This window comes from Clupea harengus, chromosome 11, assembly GCF_900700415.2.
Source record: "Clupea harengus chromosome 11, Ch_v2.0.2, whole genome shotgun sequence".
Lineage (NCBI taxonomy): Eukaryota > Metazoa > Chordata > Actinopteri > Clupeiformes > Clupeidae > Clupea > Clupea harengus.
In genome coordinates, this window is record NC_045162.1 from 19,332,000 (window position 1) to 19,347,628 (window position 15,629).

The following is a 15,629-nucleotide window of genomic DNA, read 5'->3' on the forward strand; positions in this document are numbered from 1 at the left end:
AGAAAGGTATGAAATGTGAAATGTGAAGTGTTAAGGGGGCTAAAATCAGAAAGTTATGAAGGGACAGCATTGGAAATTTTAGACAGGATTTAGGCAACATAACAAAACATTTAGAAAAGTCCTACTTCTTAGGATTGGCCAAATGGTGAGGAACGGGTAAACCACTGTGCTAGCAACTCCAAACCAAAATGAGGGCATTTCAAACATCAGTACCAAAATCCGTCACACACACACACACACACACACATACGCACACACACACACACACACACATACACACACGCACACACATCGGTTCCCTCTTGTTTTCCTTTTCTCCTAATGCTTTGACTGAGAGGTGTCACTCCAGGCACCCCCCCCCCCCGCCACCCTCACCCCCCACATGCTAACCCTGGAGGTGTCAGTTAGCAGTATTGGCATGTAGCTATCAGCACGCAGCGCCGGGGGCCTCTGCAATAATAAACTGCTAATTGAAAGGAGGCACTCTGTGCAGCGCTGTTAGCGGGGAGCCAAGTCGCTGAAAGATTACTGTGGCACGCCGGCTCGCTAAGGTGTTGAAAGAGGCTATTACTCTCCTGCTCTGTACCTGCGAGGAGAGGAGTGTTAATACAAACTTACTCTCCGGCCCTGCGTTAGTGTGTGGGGCCACACCAACAAGCGGGGCCACTGTCGGATACAGCCGGGAATCACGGGAGATCAAGGTGGAAATGGGCCCGGTTAACATTCCTCTGCTTGCATGTTGTTATAACAGACACGCACATACTCCCTACTGGATGTTTTTTTTTTTTTTTTTTCACCCCTTGAAGTGGTCCATTTGAAAAAAGCACAAACCAGCACACACCACCAGAGAAAAGTGTATATTTTTTACAAATATTTTTTACTAGTGATCTGTGAAAACACAAAAAAGGAATTATGTTGGTCTCAAGATTGGTCCCAAGAGTGAAGTTTCTCTCAACTTTCCTCAACAATGCTTACAAAATTTAACTTTTAAAAGGAATGAGGAAATATTGTAGTAGATGCAGACAATCTATTAGTGGTGCAGCCATGCACAGAAAGAGTGTAGTTAAAATCTCAACGAATCCTTCTCCACTCCTTCTCCTCCCTCTCTCTATCCCTCCTTCCATCCCACCATCTCTCTCTCTCTCTCTCTCTCTCTTCCCCTGCTGCCCTCTGTGCCTCTGCGGGCCCCTCCATGTGCTCTGGAGGCTGGAAAACAGGGGGCTGTGTGCCGGGAAGCCATGCAGAAAGCTCATAATCTTTTAATGCGCACAGAGGCAGGAAAGATTAAAACGTTTGGGTGTTGACAAGCGACAGGGAATCTCCTCAAGTGTGTAAGCCAGTCTGAAGAAGTCATACACCACGGGGCCTGAAACCGTCCACGGACCTCCACCTTAATTTAAGTAATTGGCTTTCCACATCGCTCCCAATAGTCAATCAGGTATATCTGTCAGTAAGAGGCTTAAGGGAAATATTTCTCGTAATTAGGCAGTCGGCACGGCCAGTGAATAACTCAGGATAGACTGTCTATGGTAGAGGGAGAAAAAATCCAAATGTGCCGGATTCAAACTGCCAAAGCAGCAATGCTCTCCATTCATTCCATTCATTCAATCAGTCCAAAGTCATTTTTGGCCCGCAGAGGACACGACACTAGTTCCATGTGTAATCCTTAATCATCCTACACACACACACACACACACACACACACTCAAGAGGTAAGACACACAGTAAGACATCACAGTGCTGGATTTCCCGACTTCCCTTGGCCTACTTCCCACTATCTGACCCTGAGCGGCAGCCTCCGTGAAAGTGACTTCTTCAGCCTGCGGGACGGACAGACGGGGGGTTCGGCAATGCCACTGCTCCATTAGGCCGAGGGGACCAGCTGTGACGCTCTGAAAGAGGGCCTCTCGTTCTTTGTGTTGGTCATCATATTGGGATAATTACATTACAGACTCAGCGTGGCTCAGCTGTCCGCTCCAGCTTCAGACCGCATGTGTTTGTGTGTGGCTGGGCCATTTAAAAATCAACATCAGTGTGTGTGTGTCTCTGTGTGTGTGTCAGTGTGTGTGCACACATACAGTATGTGTGTGGGGTAGTGCAGTGCAGTATCAACAAATACATGGTCATGTGTTGTTGACAGAAACATCAGGCTGGGAGATGCCGGGCCAATGCTAACACCGCCGTCTAAATGATGGGAAGTTTTTCGCCATTGCTCTTCTCGGTAATTGCCCTGGCCGTCGCAGTTCACTTCTCGCCAGGCTCATGCACCCCCCACCCTGATGGCCGCCATGGCCAAGGCCAGTGGGAGTAAGCCCGTCATATGACTGCATGCTCTGCACATCGGCTTAATCATATGGAAGAGATGATCACAGGGCCGGAAATCACAGCCCAGCGCCAAAGGAAACAATCTTTCTGCACTGGATTAGGCTCATCATGTCCTCTCTTCTCCTCCATATCATTTTTTTTTTTTACTTTTTCCCCCCCCTGTTCTTGCATAGCACGCCCTGCCTCCTCCTCGACGACTGTTTCGAGATTCAGAGCAATTAGGAAATTATGTTTAGTCTCAACATGTGTCTTGGAAGTGAAGAAAGCGCAATAGAATGGTGGCACAGCCGTTGCCTCAATGGGATATTGACAGATTGAACTCATTTTACAGAACCGGGCTCTGGGCTGACACAGTCTCACATTGGGAGGGCCTTTTCGTTTAGTCTGCATAAGTGATGACACTGAGCCTCTTGGATACAAATTCATCACTCAAGTAACAGGATTTTCTCAAGCATCGCATGAGCTGAGCAAATAGAAAACACATGGTCACGAGACAGCTGGCACATTAAAGAGCACTGACTTCTTCTGGTTGTCTGCATGTAAATAAGGCTTCCAGTAACCTCGCGCTGCACATGTAATCACACCATGCCTTCAGGCTAAGGGAAGGATTAAGGAAAGGTTACCTATTATCTCCTGAAGCGATCAGTTTGGTGAGGCAGCAGGTGGGTCTCATCAAAGAGATGGTGCCTTGTACCATGAACAGAATCTTCCGGAAAGTGGCCTGGGGTAAAGGGTGTAATCCTCCAGCAGCCCACAGGATTAAACCAAGGTCTATGAACCAATGTCAGCCATGGCAGGTGTGTTAATTGTTGCTCTGTAACCATCACCTGAAGTGGACAGCACACCTGTTTTGGACTCTCCTCTGATTTGCCACTGTAAACTGCTGATAACATGCTAATCGTGAAATAGCATTCACAGTATGCTTAGTGGCAAACAAAGATGCAAATAAATAAAAGATGCTTCTTTAGCCTGTGTAAAATGTTTTGTAAATGTTTTCATAAATAAATACTTAACTTTTAACCAGATGGTTAATGTTCCTCCAAGGACAAATATCAAAGAGCATTCATTTACCTTTTTGCAACACAAGCAAGGCAGTCAAAGCACTTCCCAAGTCTGTCCTGAGTAAGTGAATGGGAATCCTGTTAGACCACTACCAACCCACACACAGACACAGACACACACTCACACACACATGCCCTGTCTTGACAGCTGAGGGTCCCTCATTCTGATTGATGCAGTGTTTCTGGAGACAAATGACCGTGCCCAGGACCCGCGGGGGCCCTAATTGAATTGGTTTCCAGAGAATACTAATGGGCCGTAATGTTGAGATAAGTGAAACCCAGAGAATAACTGATCATTGACAGCACGTGTTTCTTGCCAGTAATAAACATGTCACGGAGCTGGGGAGCTGGTAGGTGCATAATTAATACTCCACAATGCCACATGCAGCCTCACACACAAACACACACACACACACACAAACACAAATGTAACCCTAAGCTCTCTGGGAAATCATATTTTGGAAAGTTTTACGTCTACAAAAAAAGAAACAACACTGTGGAATAATATGAAAGTTAATGTGTGATCCTATTGAATAACTGCTGATATAATTTTGCTCAGATTGAATCCAGTAACAAATCATCTAAGTATGTGGAAAAATGTCAAGTCAAGTCACACACACACACACACACACACACACACACACACCCACTCACACACACACACACACACACACACACACACACTCACACACACACACACACACACACACACACACACACACACACACACACACACACACACACACACACACACACACACACACACACACACATACATATGCAATGTTTCAGATGTCTTCCCACTGTCCCGTGGTTACACTGGCACCAGCTCCCCCCCAGATGTGGTTTGGCCTGCCACAGTTCCTTTGGCCATCTGGCTGCTGTTTGTCCAGAGACTTGGGAAACCATCAGCTCAATGAAAGCTCTTTACATAAACACTGGTGAACGATTCACACTTCAGACTGTGCCTCCATCCATGTGTCTGCCTGCTGGGATAATCCACAATCTATTCACATCATTTATTTTTTGCCTCCACTGGCTTCAACCTTTTATCCTTTATATGAGTATTATAAAAGTTCTGCTTCTGAGGCCATGTGTTTCATTTAATACATTGTCAATGTCATCAGGATAGTTACAAATCATGCAAATCACCATGATAGGCCAGAAATCAAACGCTAATCTCACATTGTTTCTGATACTATACTGCATTCCTCATGCAATAAACTGAATGCACTATTCCCATAGAAGCTATTTTTCTCATGAAGACATCACTGATTGCATGTCTGAAGACACAGTAGATGAAATGGACACAGACCCAAAGCCACAGTTGCCTAAAAGCGTTTCTTCCTTGAAGGTCGCTGTGGGAGAGTGGGACGGGACACATCTGCCCGCTGGCTTTCATTATGACTCTGCGGTTGGCAACACGGCCTCCTGGACGGGAGGTGTCATCAGCTGATGGTCCAACTCGCCCTCAGCCCCCCCCCCCCTCCAAACAGGCCGGAGATCTTCGCCGTGTTTGCTCAGAAAACAAATTCTCTCAGTGTGCTCACAAGCTGAGCTAACAGCGAGGGCCATTTTCGACAGCAACTCCACGAAAACTTTCTGTTCTTGATTGGCCTCCCAATCCTGGTTATTGTATTTAGGTCTAAGTCGAGCTTCCATGAATCCGTCACATGCCAGAAAAAAAACAAAATGAGCCACAATGAGCTTGGCAGGAGAACTGTGGACATGGCCATGTTGAAAGCTTGGCATTCCCAGACCAGAATAATCTCACATGATATACGTAGCGTGAAGGTCTCAGCCACAGGCACGCCATGTTGGGTGGGGTGGGGTGCAGGCAGGGGTACCTACTGGAAGCCTGGCCACATGAAGCAACAGTCAAGCAACAGGAAAGTGAAAGGGAAGTCGGGAATTTGAAATGTTACTGTCCTCATGCAGAAAAGTAACAGTGATGTTTTTTGCTTCTTCACCATTTAAAAACATCGGTGCAAATTATTCACATGTGGCTAAAATGCAATGGCACTGCCAAGTATTACAGCTGCTGTCAGCAATAATATATTTAAAATATTTATACTATACTGTAGTATATCCTCTGTGATAAAAAAAATATGTCTGTGCAACTCTGCTGTTCTCAGCAACTAAAATTCCAACTTGGTCTGACTGTAACCAATCAGCAATCTTCAAAATACACATGCATCCCTACTAAACTATGCTATGCTGTGCTAATTATTTAGCATGGGCTGCATATTGAAAGGAGGCAGCGGTCCTATCTTACACGACTTCCAGGAACACTCCCTGCCCACCATCAAAGCACCATCAGCATCCTGTTTCTAAGCAACTAGGCGACCACAACCTCTCTATCACAGATACACTTCCACTGCCTGTACCCCCCACAAGAGTATCTACAGTAGGGCTAACCTTTCAAAAAACTCTGTGCCTGCAGATAGTCCTGTGTCATGTGGACTGCTCTGTAAACCACTGGCTCTCTTGCTGATATTTCTCTCACGAACGCAGGCTGAACTCCGGTCCCAGAGTCTGCACAGTGAAGAAGACAAGGGAAAACAAACAAACGCTGTGCTCATCTTGAAACCCTGACGGGAAAAGGCGGTCTTGGTGCCCTGGTGTTTGTTTGGGGAGATGGTGAGAAGGTGTCATGATGTCACCACCACTGCCCTGAACTCTGTCGCTCGGTCCAAATCAAATAGATGAGATCAGGGCATCTATCCTGTCCCTCTCTTTTCTTTTCTTTTCTTAAAGCCGCACTCGCCAGCCCCACAGCAGCACTGTGACTGCATGTACCCACAGAAATGTTCTCTCTAAGCTCTTGCAGTAGGGCTGACCATTTTGTTTGTCCGTTCTGTGCTAAACGGCACAGGACTTGATGAGCTGACTTAATTCTGCGTCTGTAAATGACACCGCCATCACAGAGTTATAGTTCACTTAATAAGACTTGGAAACACATACATGCATATGGGCGCTTTTGAAAACACATGAATGCATGTGGATAGAATAGTACATCATCTCAATATCCATGAGCTTTAATAAATTACCATTGTGCAGTAGGCCTGGACAAAACAATTTTCTAAGCAGGCAACATAGACGAATGGCCAACATATACAATTTATAAATGAATCATTAGATCTGAATATGGACAGGGAGAGTCTTCCTCTCTATAGAAGGTATTTTAAGTGAGATATACAGTATGATCCCTGTTCATGTAACTTTCCTTTGAGATTCAAGGTGAGAGGGGATTTCAAGTGTTGCCACCCTGAAACTGTTCAACTTTAAATCCACAGTGACACCTGCTGGTAACCAATGGAGAAGTTTCACGTCCATGCCAATTTGTCCTGACAGCAGCATGACATAAACTTGCTAAAATTCACTCACGAGATGAATATATGATGAACCCACAGTGGGATTCTCATATTTCTGACTGATGTTGGAATGTAGTGGGGAAACAGGAGGACTGCTGTTTATTTAGACAAGTGTGTTCTTTTTTCGTTTGGGAAAACACTGACTGGAGAGAAGCTGTATTGATCAGACTAATAAGTAGGCTACATTAAATATTGATCATAAAGACACTGGCATTATAGTCACAAGTTACAAATTCAAAGACTGATACTTGGATACATGGTAAATGTGCGCCCTCTAGCGTTTGTTTGACTTACTTGCATCGTCAGACCATTTTTTAATGATAATCAGTGAATTTGATGGTATTTCACATCGCAGATGAGGTTTGCCCAAACCAAATATATATACCTATCTTAATATGAATGCTAATTTTCACATATGAAATTACCTGTTCTGCTATGCTTATGCAAGAATGGAACTCTTTGTGCGTGCCATCTAGCGTTCGCCTCAAAACATCACCTGACATTCTGTCTATCCTCCTAAACCGTTGTCTCCAACGTTTGATACCATTGTTACCATTTGAAATAACATCCGTTTATCTTGGCAGAGTACAGATGAGGCAGTGGCTTTTCTAAACTCAGTAAGACAAATACTTAAGACTGAAAAAAATCATTGTGGTCGGATGCTCTCTGGACCATAAGTCTATTATGTACGATACAAACACTTTTATTCTTCATTCCTTGGCATAATTAGCTGGTTGTTAACACTTGGTTGATACCCACATTAGCACCTTAGCACTTTCACTGGTGTTACCAGGGTTGCTATGGTTACTGGCACTAACGCATTTTTTATTCCTCCAGTTGGTGGCGATGATCAGAAGGCTGTTGCTGTAACTTACTGAATGGGAGGATAGCAACACCACTTTACAACAGAGTAGATACGACCTTTAATACATATCAAAATACACACAGCATTTCATTTACATTATCTTAACGAAGCACTGATATGCAAGCATGGTAGCAAAAACAAGAAGACAGAGCGCAAAGGATCAAACGCCACAAAGCAATGGAAAAGATCGGAGTCCGTTTGTGTCGCCTTCACATGCCGCTGGAAAAAGTAGACGCCCGGGAAAGGATGGGAAAGGCAGTGGTGGCTTCAATGCACTTCAGTCCAAAAGCGTAATATTTTCAGGATTAGCTTTCATCAGAAGCAAAATTGGCCTGAGTCCATCAGCTTTAATGAAAATCGGAATTACCCTGGTCCTTGGTACGTGATCTTTGCTATCAGCTAACGTTAACTGGCTAGCTAGCTGCTAGCTACTATGTTAACCAACACTTCATTCAAAGCATAAGCTAGCATGGAATGTTACATTAGCTGGCTGGATGAAATTAACAGATAACTTGGGTAGATTGCGCTAACTGTCGTTGACAAGTGGCAAGTAACGTTAACAGTTACGGTTAGCTGACGTTAGCTAAATGCTTTGGTATATGTGTAGCTTACATTAGCGTTATCGCTACGCCCGTTATCGTAAATTGCTAAAGTTATTCCATAGTTCCATTCCCATTGGCTTATAACTATTACATTTAGCTAGAGTACTGAAATCTAGGGGCAGCAAGGTTGCAGGCTGTAAGTTAGCTTAATATTACCAAGTTGAACATTTAACGTGGTATACATTTCATAATATTGAAATGAATGCAAACAGTGACGCTAGCTATCGTTAGCATAACTTTGCCAGATAACTAGCTACCGTTATGAGTACACGTTTGGGAGTATTGTTTATTAACTGGAGAAATGTAGTCGTTTTTTAAATGATAACGTGGACACGTTGACAGTTAATGTTAACCGCTTTGCGACAGATATCTGTAGTGAAGTCATCTAGTATAATGTTAGTTAACGTTAGACTCACATATATGGCAAATGGTAAGTTTTTCCGCAAAATGCACATGCCTTTCCCATGAATAACGGTAGCATTACCTTGTCTGTGTTTGCATTCTAGCTCTTGTCGCTGGATTCCTTCACTGGTAAGCATCTCAGGCTCTAACTCAGTCAGTTACCTGACTTCAACATGTCGCAAGCTAAAGCTGGTTTTGTTTGTTTGTTTTAAATGTAACTACCACAATGGCCTTGTACAACTATCTGACGTTAAGGATGTATCGTATTCATGTCGTCTCTTTTAGGTATCATCTGACCCATCTTTTTGAGAATGATCGACATTTTTCACATCTGTCTGTTCTCGAGAAGGAAATGGCATTTAGGACAGAAATGGTAATATGCTGAACGTAATATCATAATCACTGTTAACCACACACGCAATGCTATATCCATATACTATACACTACACCTCTATGAGAGATTTCTGTGCGAATATGTAACCTCTGGGAAGGAAGACAATAGTCTGTTGTGAATGCATCCTCATACCTGTGTAACAATAATCCATAACTGATGCAGCTTTGTACTTTTTCTTTGTCTAGGGTCTTTATTATTCCTACTATAAGACCATTATTGAGGCCCCCAGCTTCCTGAATGGCCTATACATGGTTATGAATGACCGCCTTACTGAATATCCCTTGATTATAAACACCCTCAAAAGATTCAATTTGTATCCAGAGGTGAGATGTGTGGATATTTTTTGTCATCATGCATATTCTTTAAACGTGGGGCAGTAAAAGGAATATGTATTAAAATACATCTTCATATCCTTCTCCATGGCAGTTGCTCTTAGCTACCTGGTTCAGATCATACACTGGAGTTATGGATTTTTTTGGCATCCCAACAAAGATGTGTTGGTCCATCAACAGAGGAGAAGGACTTGACCCAGTGGAAAGCTGTGAAGGTACAACTACAGTCTAGGTTGTTCTGAAGGGTGTGTAAATAACCTAAAACAACTTTGTGCTTCTATTCACCTCCTGAATAGTCAGTACATTTCTGTAGCTGTATGTATCTTCCTTCGGTTTTTAGTATTTCACTTATAGAATAACAGGTTTGCAGGTAGACACGGATTAAAAGTATTTCTGAGTTGATTTTTGAAGATAAGTCGTAGTACTAAGGTTAGTTGGTAGTACCATGGTTACTAACTAGGATTTCTGTCTTTGCCAGGAATGGGAGATCCGGCTTCCTTTTATGTCACTTTTGTGTTCCTCTTGAACGGTGCAATGATGAGTCTTTTCTTCATCTATGGAACATATCTGAGGTAGAGTTGACCCCTCACTTTAATATCAGGCTGGCCTGTGTATCAGGTCATTTTCATCATTCTGATTTCAGTTCTGCTCACACAACCCTCTTTTCCTTGTTCTTCCTTTCTCTCTCGCCCTTGTTCTTACCTTCCAGCGGTAGCCGTCTCGGTGGTATTATTACAGTCATATGCTTTTTCTTTAACCATGGAGAGGTAAGAAGGTAGCATTCATTAATGTCTGTGTTTTATAGTTTGCTGCCTGTGTGTCTTATGGTGTGTGATGGTGTTGTGAATTTCAGAGCACCCGTGTCATGTGGACTCCTCCTCTGAGGGAGAGCTTCTCTTATCCTTTCCTTGTCCTTCAAATGCTGCTGCTCACTTACATCCTCAGGTAACTGGGATCAGAGTTCTATTCTCAACATAAAATCCTCATTTAGTAAAGTCTGCTAAAAACCTTAACTATAAACTATAAAGCATGTTTATATACGAATACATACATCAACTACTGTAATTCACAATGTTTTTTTCTCTCGTCTCCCATGTAGAACGCGGAAACCAAGCACATCAGTCCTGGTAGCTCTAGGCATCTCTAATGTGCTCTTCATGCTGCCCTGGCAGTTTGCCCAGTTTGTGTTACTGACTCAGGTGAGGGGACTGAGGGGGTCACAGTTTAGAGAGCTTTAGATCAGATCAGAGTGGTAAAGAATACTGCTTTACTGACTCATTACTTAGGGCACAGGCCTTTTAAATTACAAAATAAGAGAATTGCCTTTTCGTCTCTGGTGGTGGTTTCAAATTTGTGGGAATCCTTGGTAATCCTCTCTTGTACAAGAAGCAAATGCTCTTCCTTTTTTTTATTACTTAAGCTTGTAATATAGACATGTGCTGGGTTGTGTCTTTATTTTTTTAAGCCAAAATTCTGCTGCTTTTTCCCTAGGTGGCCTCCTTATTTGCATTATACATTCTTGGATATCTGAGCCCTTCAAAGATGCAGTCCTTGTTGGTCACACACATGGTAATTGATTTGTATATGTGCCCCCACATCATGGTGTATGGGAGAATGTATCAGCGTCATCAGACCTGTCTGTGAGGGACTGGCGTGTTAGTCATAGGCCAGCGTGGACATTGTGAGAAGGGTTGCGTAGGCAAACCAGACGGTGCAAGGTGCATTCTGCCAATATGCAGGCTGGGATGGAGGGTGCTGCGTTCTGAATGTGTCACAGCTCCGCTAATCTCTTGAGACGCACAGGCTTACTGGTGTGAAATCCAATTGCTCTAAGCCATGCCTATTCTCCTAATCTGTTAAGTAGTGAGCGAGCCTATGACATGATGCTTTTGTGTTGATTTGACTAATAATTGACTATCCAGTCTCCTGAAAGCTCAGCATTTGAACACTATTGGCATATCTCATGGATTCCATAGATTGCTGTTAGTGATATGGGTTCTTAAAAGGCCACGAATGCTTTGACATGATGCGTGTTTGTTTCTCAGATCTCCCTGAGTGTGTGCTATGTTCTGATGTTTGGAAACGCCATGCTGTTGACCTCCTTCTACGCCTCCTCTCTGGTCTCCATCTGGGTAAGTCGGCCTGATTCAACACTCCACTGAATAGTGCCCACAATGCTGAGGAGCACTGTTCATGTTGCTCCCTGTCTGTGCTGCTCACTATCTGTGTTGCTTACTGTCTGTCTCTTACAGGGAATAATAGCGATGAGAGAGAAGTTTGTAGAGCTCTTCCAGACCGGACTCCTTTTGTGGGTAAGGAGAGCCAGGGCACGAAGGCCCAGGTGACGAATGCTTAAGAGTACAGCGCATAGTGTGACTTGATAACCCATTTGATTTCTGCACTTCTTGCAGATCATGCAAGGTCTTGCCTGGGTTGTTTCAACAGTCATTCTAAAGTCCATGCTGTCAATCATTTTTGGTGCCTCGGATGATGTAAGTGCATGAGTAAACTGGAATGAAGGGTAGTTACTGGTCATGTTTTTGTGTTAACGTGATCTTTTGTAATCTCTCCAAGGCTCACATCAGCAGCTTGATCAAGTCCAAGTTTACAGACTACAAAGACTTTGACACCATGATGTACACATGTGCGGCTGAGTTTGACTTTATGGAAATTGAGGTGGGTGGTGGAATGGCTTTCTGCTTTTTACACGATTCATATACTTTCATATATTTAGTAAATAGTATGCATTTAGTAAAGTATATGCCCTTGAATTATATACATGTATTTTGTCTATGCACATGCATGTCAAGTCTTCTCTTCTATTGCATGTTTTAGACTCCTCTCCGATACATAAAGACACTCCTTCTCCCAGTAACCATGCTGATTGTGGCTGTCATTGCTGGAAAGGTGAGACCATAACACTTATATGTATATGAGTGTAAATTATTTGATTGAAGAAGCGTTTTGGTTGATGACTTTCTATGGCTTGGTGTGCAGACTGTTAAGGATGCCATGAAGATTCTGAGAGAAAGGGATGTATCAGTCAAGGAGGAGAAGACTGAAGATGACTATGATGAGTAAGAAATCATATTAGTGACTTCTAGAAGAAAGTCTAGACTAGGTGCTACTTTAGAGCTCCCTCCAAGTGAACATAATAAAGTCCCTCACGCTTTGGTGTTTTTCTCTCACCAGACCTGAAGTGTCCGCAAGAGGAGAGGTAAGTGAAACTACCAGAAGATCTGATTAACTTCCCGATTAACTTCCCCTCTTTTACAGTTTCATATCGTATGTTTATGTTAGATCACAGATAACAATAGTTGAAGGGTTCTCACAACTCTCTGATCTGTCTCTCTCTCTCTCTCTCTGTTAGCTGGTGTACCACGCCCTGCAGTTGTTGGCCTTTGCCGTGCTGGCTGTGCTTATCATGCGTCTGAAACTCTTCCTGACGCCGCACATGTGCATCATGGCCTCCCTCCTCTGTTCCAAACAGGTCAGTCTGTCTGCTCTCTCCTCCATCGTCACTCTTTCACTCCCCTCTCCCAAAGCTGAACTCTGTCTGTTGTTTCCGGGAACAAGTGCTTTAGGCTTACTAATCTCTGTGTGTTTTTATGTTTGGTTTGCCTCAGCTGTTTGGCTGGGTAGGGGAGAAGTTTAAACTTCAGATAATGGTCTTTGCCATCATTTCCATCATGGCTATGCAAGGCGCAGCCAACCTGCAGGGCCAGTGGGGCATCATGGGAGAATTCAGCAATGTCCCTCAGGAGGAGCTACTGGACTGGATCTCGTCCAAGACAGGACCAAGTAGGTCCATTTCTATTCAACCAGATCTGCACCTGTTGTGAACATAGCCTGTTTACATGACTTACCTGTACTTTGTTTCTCTTGTGTGTTTTTAGATGATGTGTTTGCTGGTGCTATGCCCACCATGGCCAGTATTAAGCTGTCAGCTGGCAGACCCATTGTTAATCATCCCCACTATGAAGACGCAGGGCTGAGGTGAATGCTCTTCCACAGGCACAGACCACAGGAATCGTTATTGACTATCACAGTTCAGTCTTGATTATTATTCAGGCACTTTACTGAGCCTAAGGTTAAAACCCCAAAGAGCAAGCACAAAAGTGACAATTGAAAGGACAAGTCTCCCTTTTAACAGGAGCAAACCTTGAGCAGAAATAATGAGTTGCATTATATAGTATATATTGTATGGGATTGCTTAGCCCTAAACCCACAGACTTCCTTCTACCCCCCCAGGGCGCGGACCAAGCTGGTGTACTCCATGTACAGCCGTAAGCCGGCTGAGACGGTGCAGGCCAACCTGATGAAGCTTAAGGTGGACTACTTCGTCCTGGAGGACTCCTGGTGCACCAGGCGCTCGCGGTGAGTGTCCGTCTCTCTGCCCTCCTTGCTTGGTGTTCTGCCCGGATCTGTGCTACTCTCGTATCTCATTACATCTCACTGCAATACTGTTGTACACAGTGTCTCTCACCGATCAAGATATCGCAGCACCAATTCCTTAGGCCAGTATCCCAGGTATATGAATGATATGAAAGATATGATAGTTAAGCTTCTGATATTATGGTAAGCATGTAGTACATTTAGTTAAGAGTTCAGTGTCAGGTCATTAATTGAAAAAAAAAACTTTGCAGATGAGTCAAGTGGATGGCCTAGGTTTCTCCTGGGCATAGAGCTTGTTATCATTTTCTTACTGCATTTCTGTAGCCGTTTCTGTTGCTCTACTGGTAGAGCAGGGTGCAAACAACATCAGGATCATGGGTTCAACATCCAGAGAGCATATACTGATGGGGAAAAAAATCTGTATCTGTACTATGTTGTAAATGTATTATGTACTCAATGTGATATGCAGTATGCATTTTAGATACAAGTGTCTGCTTAATGAAGAAATACCAAAGGGTTTTTGTAAGCTTATACATGGGCAGCAGTGTGTCTCTCTGAACACCTTTCTGGTGATGTCGCTTTTGTCTGGTTGTTTAGGCCCGGCTGCAGCATGCCTGAGATCTGGGACCTGGAAGACCCAGATAATTCCGGAAAAGCCCCTCTCTGCTCCATCATGGCCCGGGACACCCGTCCACACTTTGCCACAGTCTTTCAAAACAGCATATACAAAGTTCTAAGAGTTCCCAAAAGCAGCCAAAGATAGTAGCTGGCAATAGGCTTTTAGTACGGTTGTTCTGCTTTGGTACAGCATGTGTATATATATATGAATATTTTTTAGATCTGTGAGCTGTCACCGGAAAATCTGCTCTGTGAAGGAGCATGTGTTAAATACTTTATTGGTGGTTATATGTCTTAAGACATTCTCCCCCCCCCCCAGAGATTTATTTTGTTATTCATGTTGCTGCTCTTTTCTGTTCTTGGCCAGTGTAGTATGCTACTACTTATAACCTGATAGTATTTCTGTGTCACCCGAAGTGTGGTTACAAATAAAGTAATAATGGCTTGAGTGTTACATTTACAAGCATTTCTCATCTCACCAAATTTACTCTTTGAGAAAACTTGGACCATAGGATTACTGTCATTGCATTTTGTGTTTGTCAGTGTTAGACTGTAATAGGATACATTTTTTTCCAGCTCAGTATTTTGATTTCATGCTGAAGAATGTTATTTCTCCTTGATTTTGTTTTATTTGTTAGTTGTTTAAATATGGTTACGCTGATTTTGTTTACAATTTCAATGTGATTTCATTTCTCATTCTTCAACCTGTGACATTTCCTCTCAGAATTAATTTGTATTGTACTGTCAGTGTTGAGCTCTGCTTTGATCTTCACTGCCAAACAAAATTATCTTGTTCAGTTATAGACCTCAGGAGAGATCAGTAGAGTGAGCCAGTCCTACATGTTTGTCTTCCATGCCAGTACTTCTCCAAACATCATCCAAGTCCAAACATGTTATAGATAGACTCCTTTGCACAAAATAGGCCACTATAAGAGTAAGCTAATTACTAATTAAGTGCCAAGTATTTAACCTTTTTAATTTAGTTTTAGAAAAAGGCTAATAAACAATCACCTCCGCCCGTTTACATGAAGATGCTTCTGCAGGAAGCATGGTAAGGTTTGAGTCTCATGTTCAGGGATGTGGATTAAGGAAAACCATTTACCTGTTCATATGAGCAAGCTCTTGCTGTATGAGTGTTTCCTGGCTTAGTAGCATACAATCAGTACAGTTTAACCCTAGTGGGCAGGCAGGGTAAAATCTGGTGATGCCAGGGACCAAGAACTCAGTACTGCAGCACTCTTATCAGCCACCTGACTGGCGC

General features: G+C 43.3%; 1 protein-coding gene across 1 annotated transcript; it reads left to right on the forward strand.

Moving 5' to 3' along the window:
• The first annotated feature begins 7,596 nt into the window (after window positions 1-7,596).
• Window positions 7,597-15,310, forward strand: dpy19l1l (dpy-19-like 1, like (H. sapiens)). The gene is made up of 22 exons (XM_012824586.2): window positions 7,597-8,003; window positions 8,734-8,758; window positions 8,915-9,002; window positions 9,209-9,346; window positions 9,450-9,570; window positions 9,834-9,927; window positions 10,065-10,122; window positions 10,209-10,300; window positions 10,455-10,554; window positions 10,847-10,924; window positions 11,401-11,487; window positions 11,608-11,667; window positions 11,767-11,847; window positions 11,930-12,031; window positions 12,191-12,262; window positions 12,353-12,432; window positions 12,548-12,572; window positions 12,726-12,845; window positions 12,982-13,156; window positions 13,252-13,351; window positions 13,607-13,732; window positions 14,348-15,310. The coding sequence occupies exons 1-22, from the start codon at window positions 7,751-7,753 to the stop codon at window positions 14,511-14,513; spliced, it is 2,241 nt and encodes a 746-aa protein (XP_012680040.1). The 5' UTR covers window positions 7,597-7,750; the 3' UTR covers window positions 14,514-15,310.
• The last annotated feature ends 319 nt before the right edge of the window (window positions 15,311-15,629 follow it).

What these genes read in the sequence shown, in the direction of transcription:
- dpy19l1l (XM_012824586.2), top strand. Translation starts at nt 7,751, where the DNA reads ATGGTAGCAAAAACAAGAAGACAGAGCGCAAAGGATCAAACGCCACAA. An exon ending in GATTCAATTTGTATCCAGAG is followed by an intron (nt 9,347 to 9,449) that starts GTGAGATGTGTG and finishes TCTCCATGGCAG; the next exon opens with TTGCTCTTAGCTACCTGGTT. An exon ending in TATGAAGACGCAGGGCTGAG is followed by an intron (nt 13,352 to 13,606) that starts GTGAATGCTCTT and finishes CTACCCCCCCAG; the next exon opens with GGCGCGGACCAAGCTGGTGT.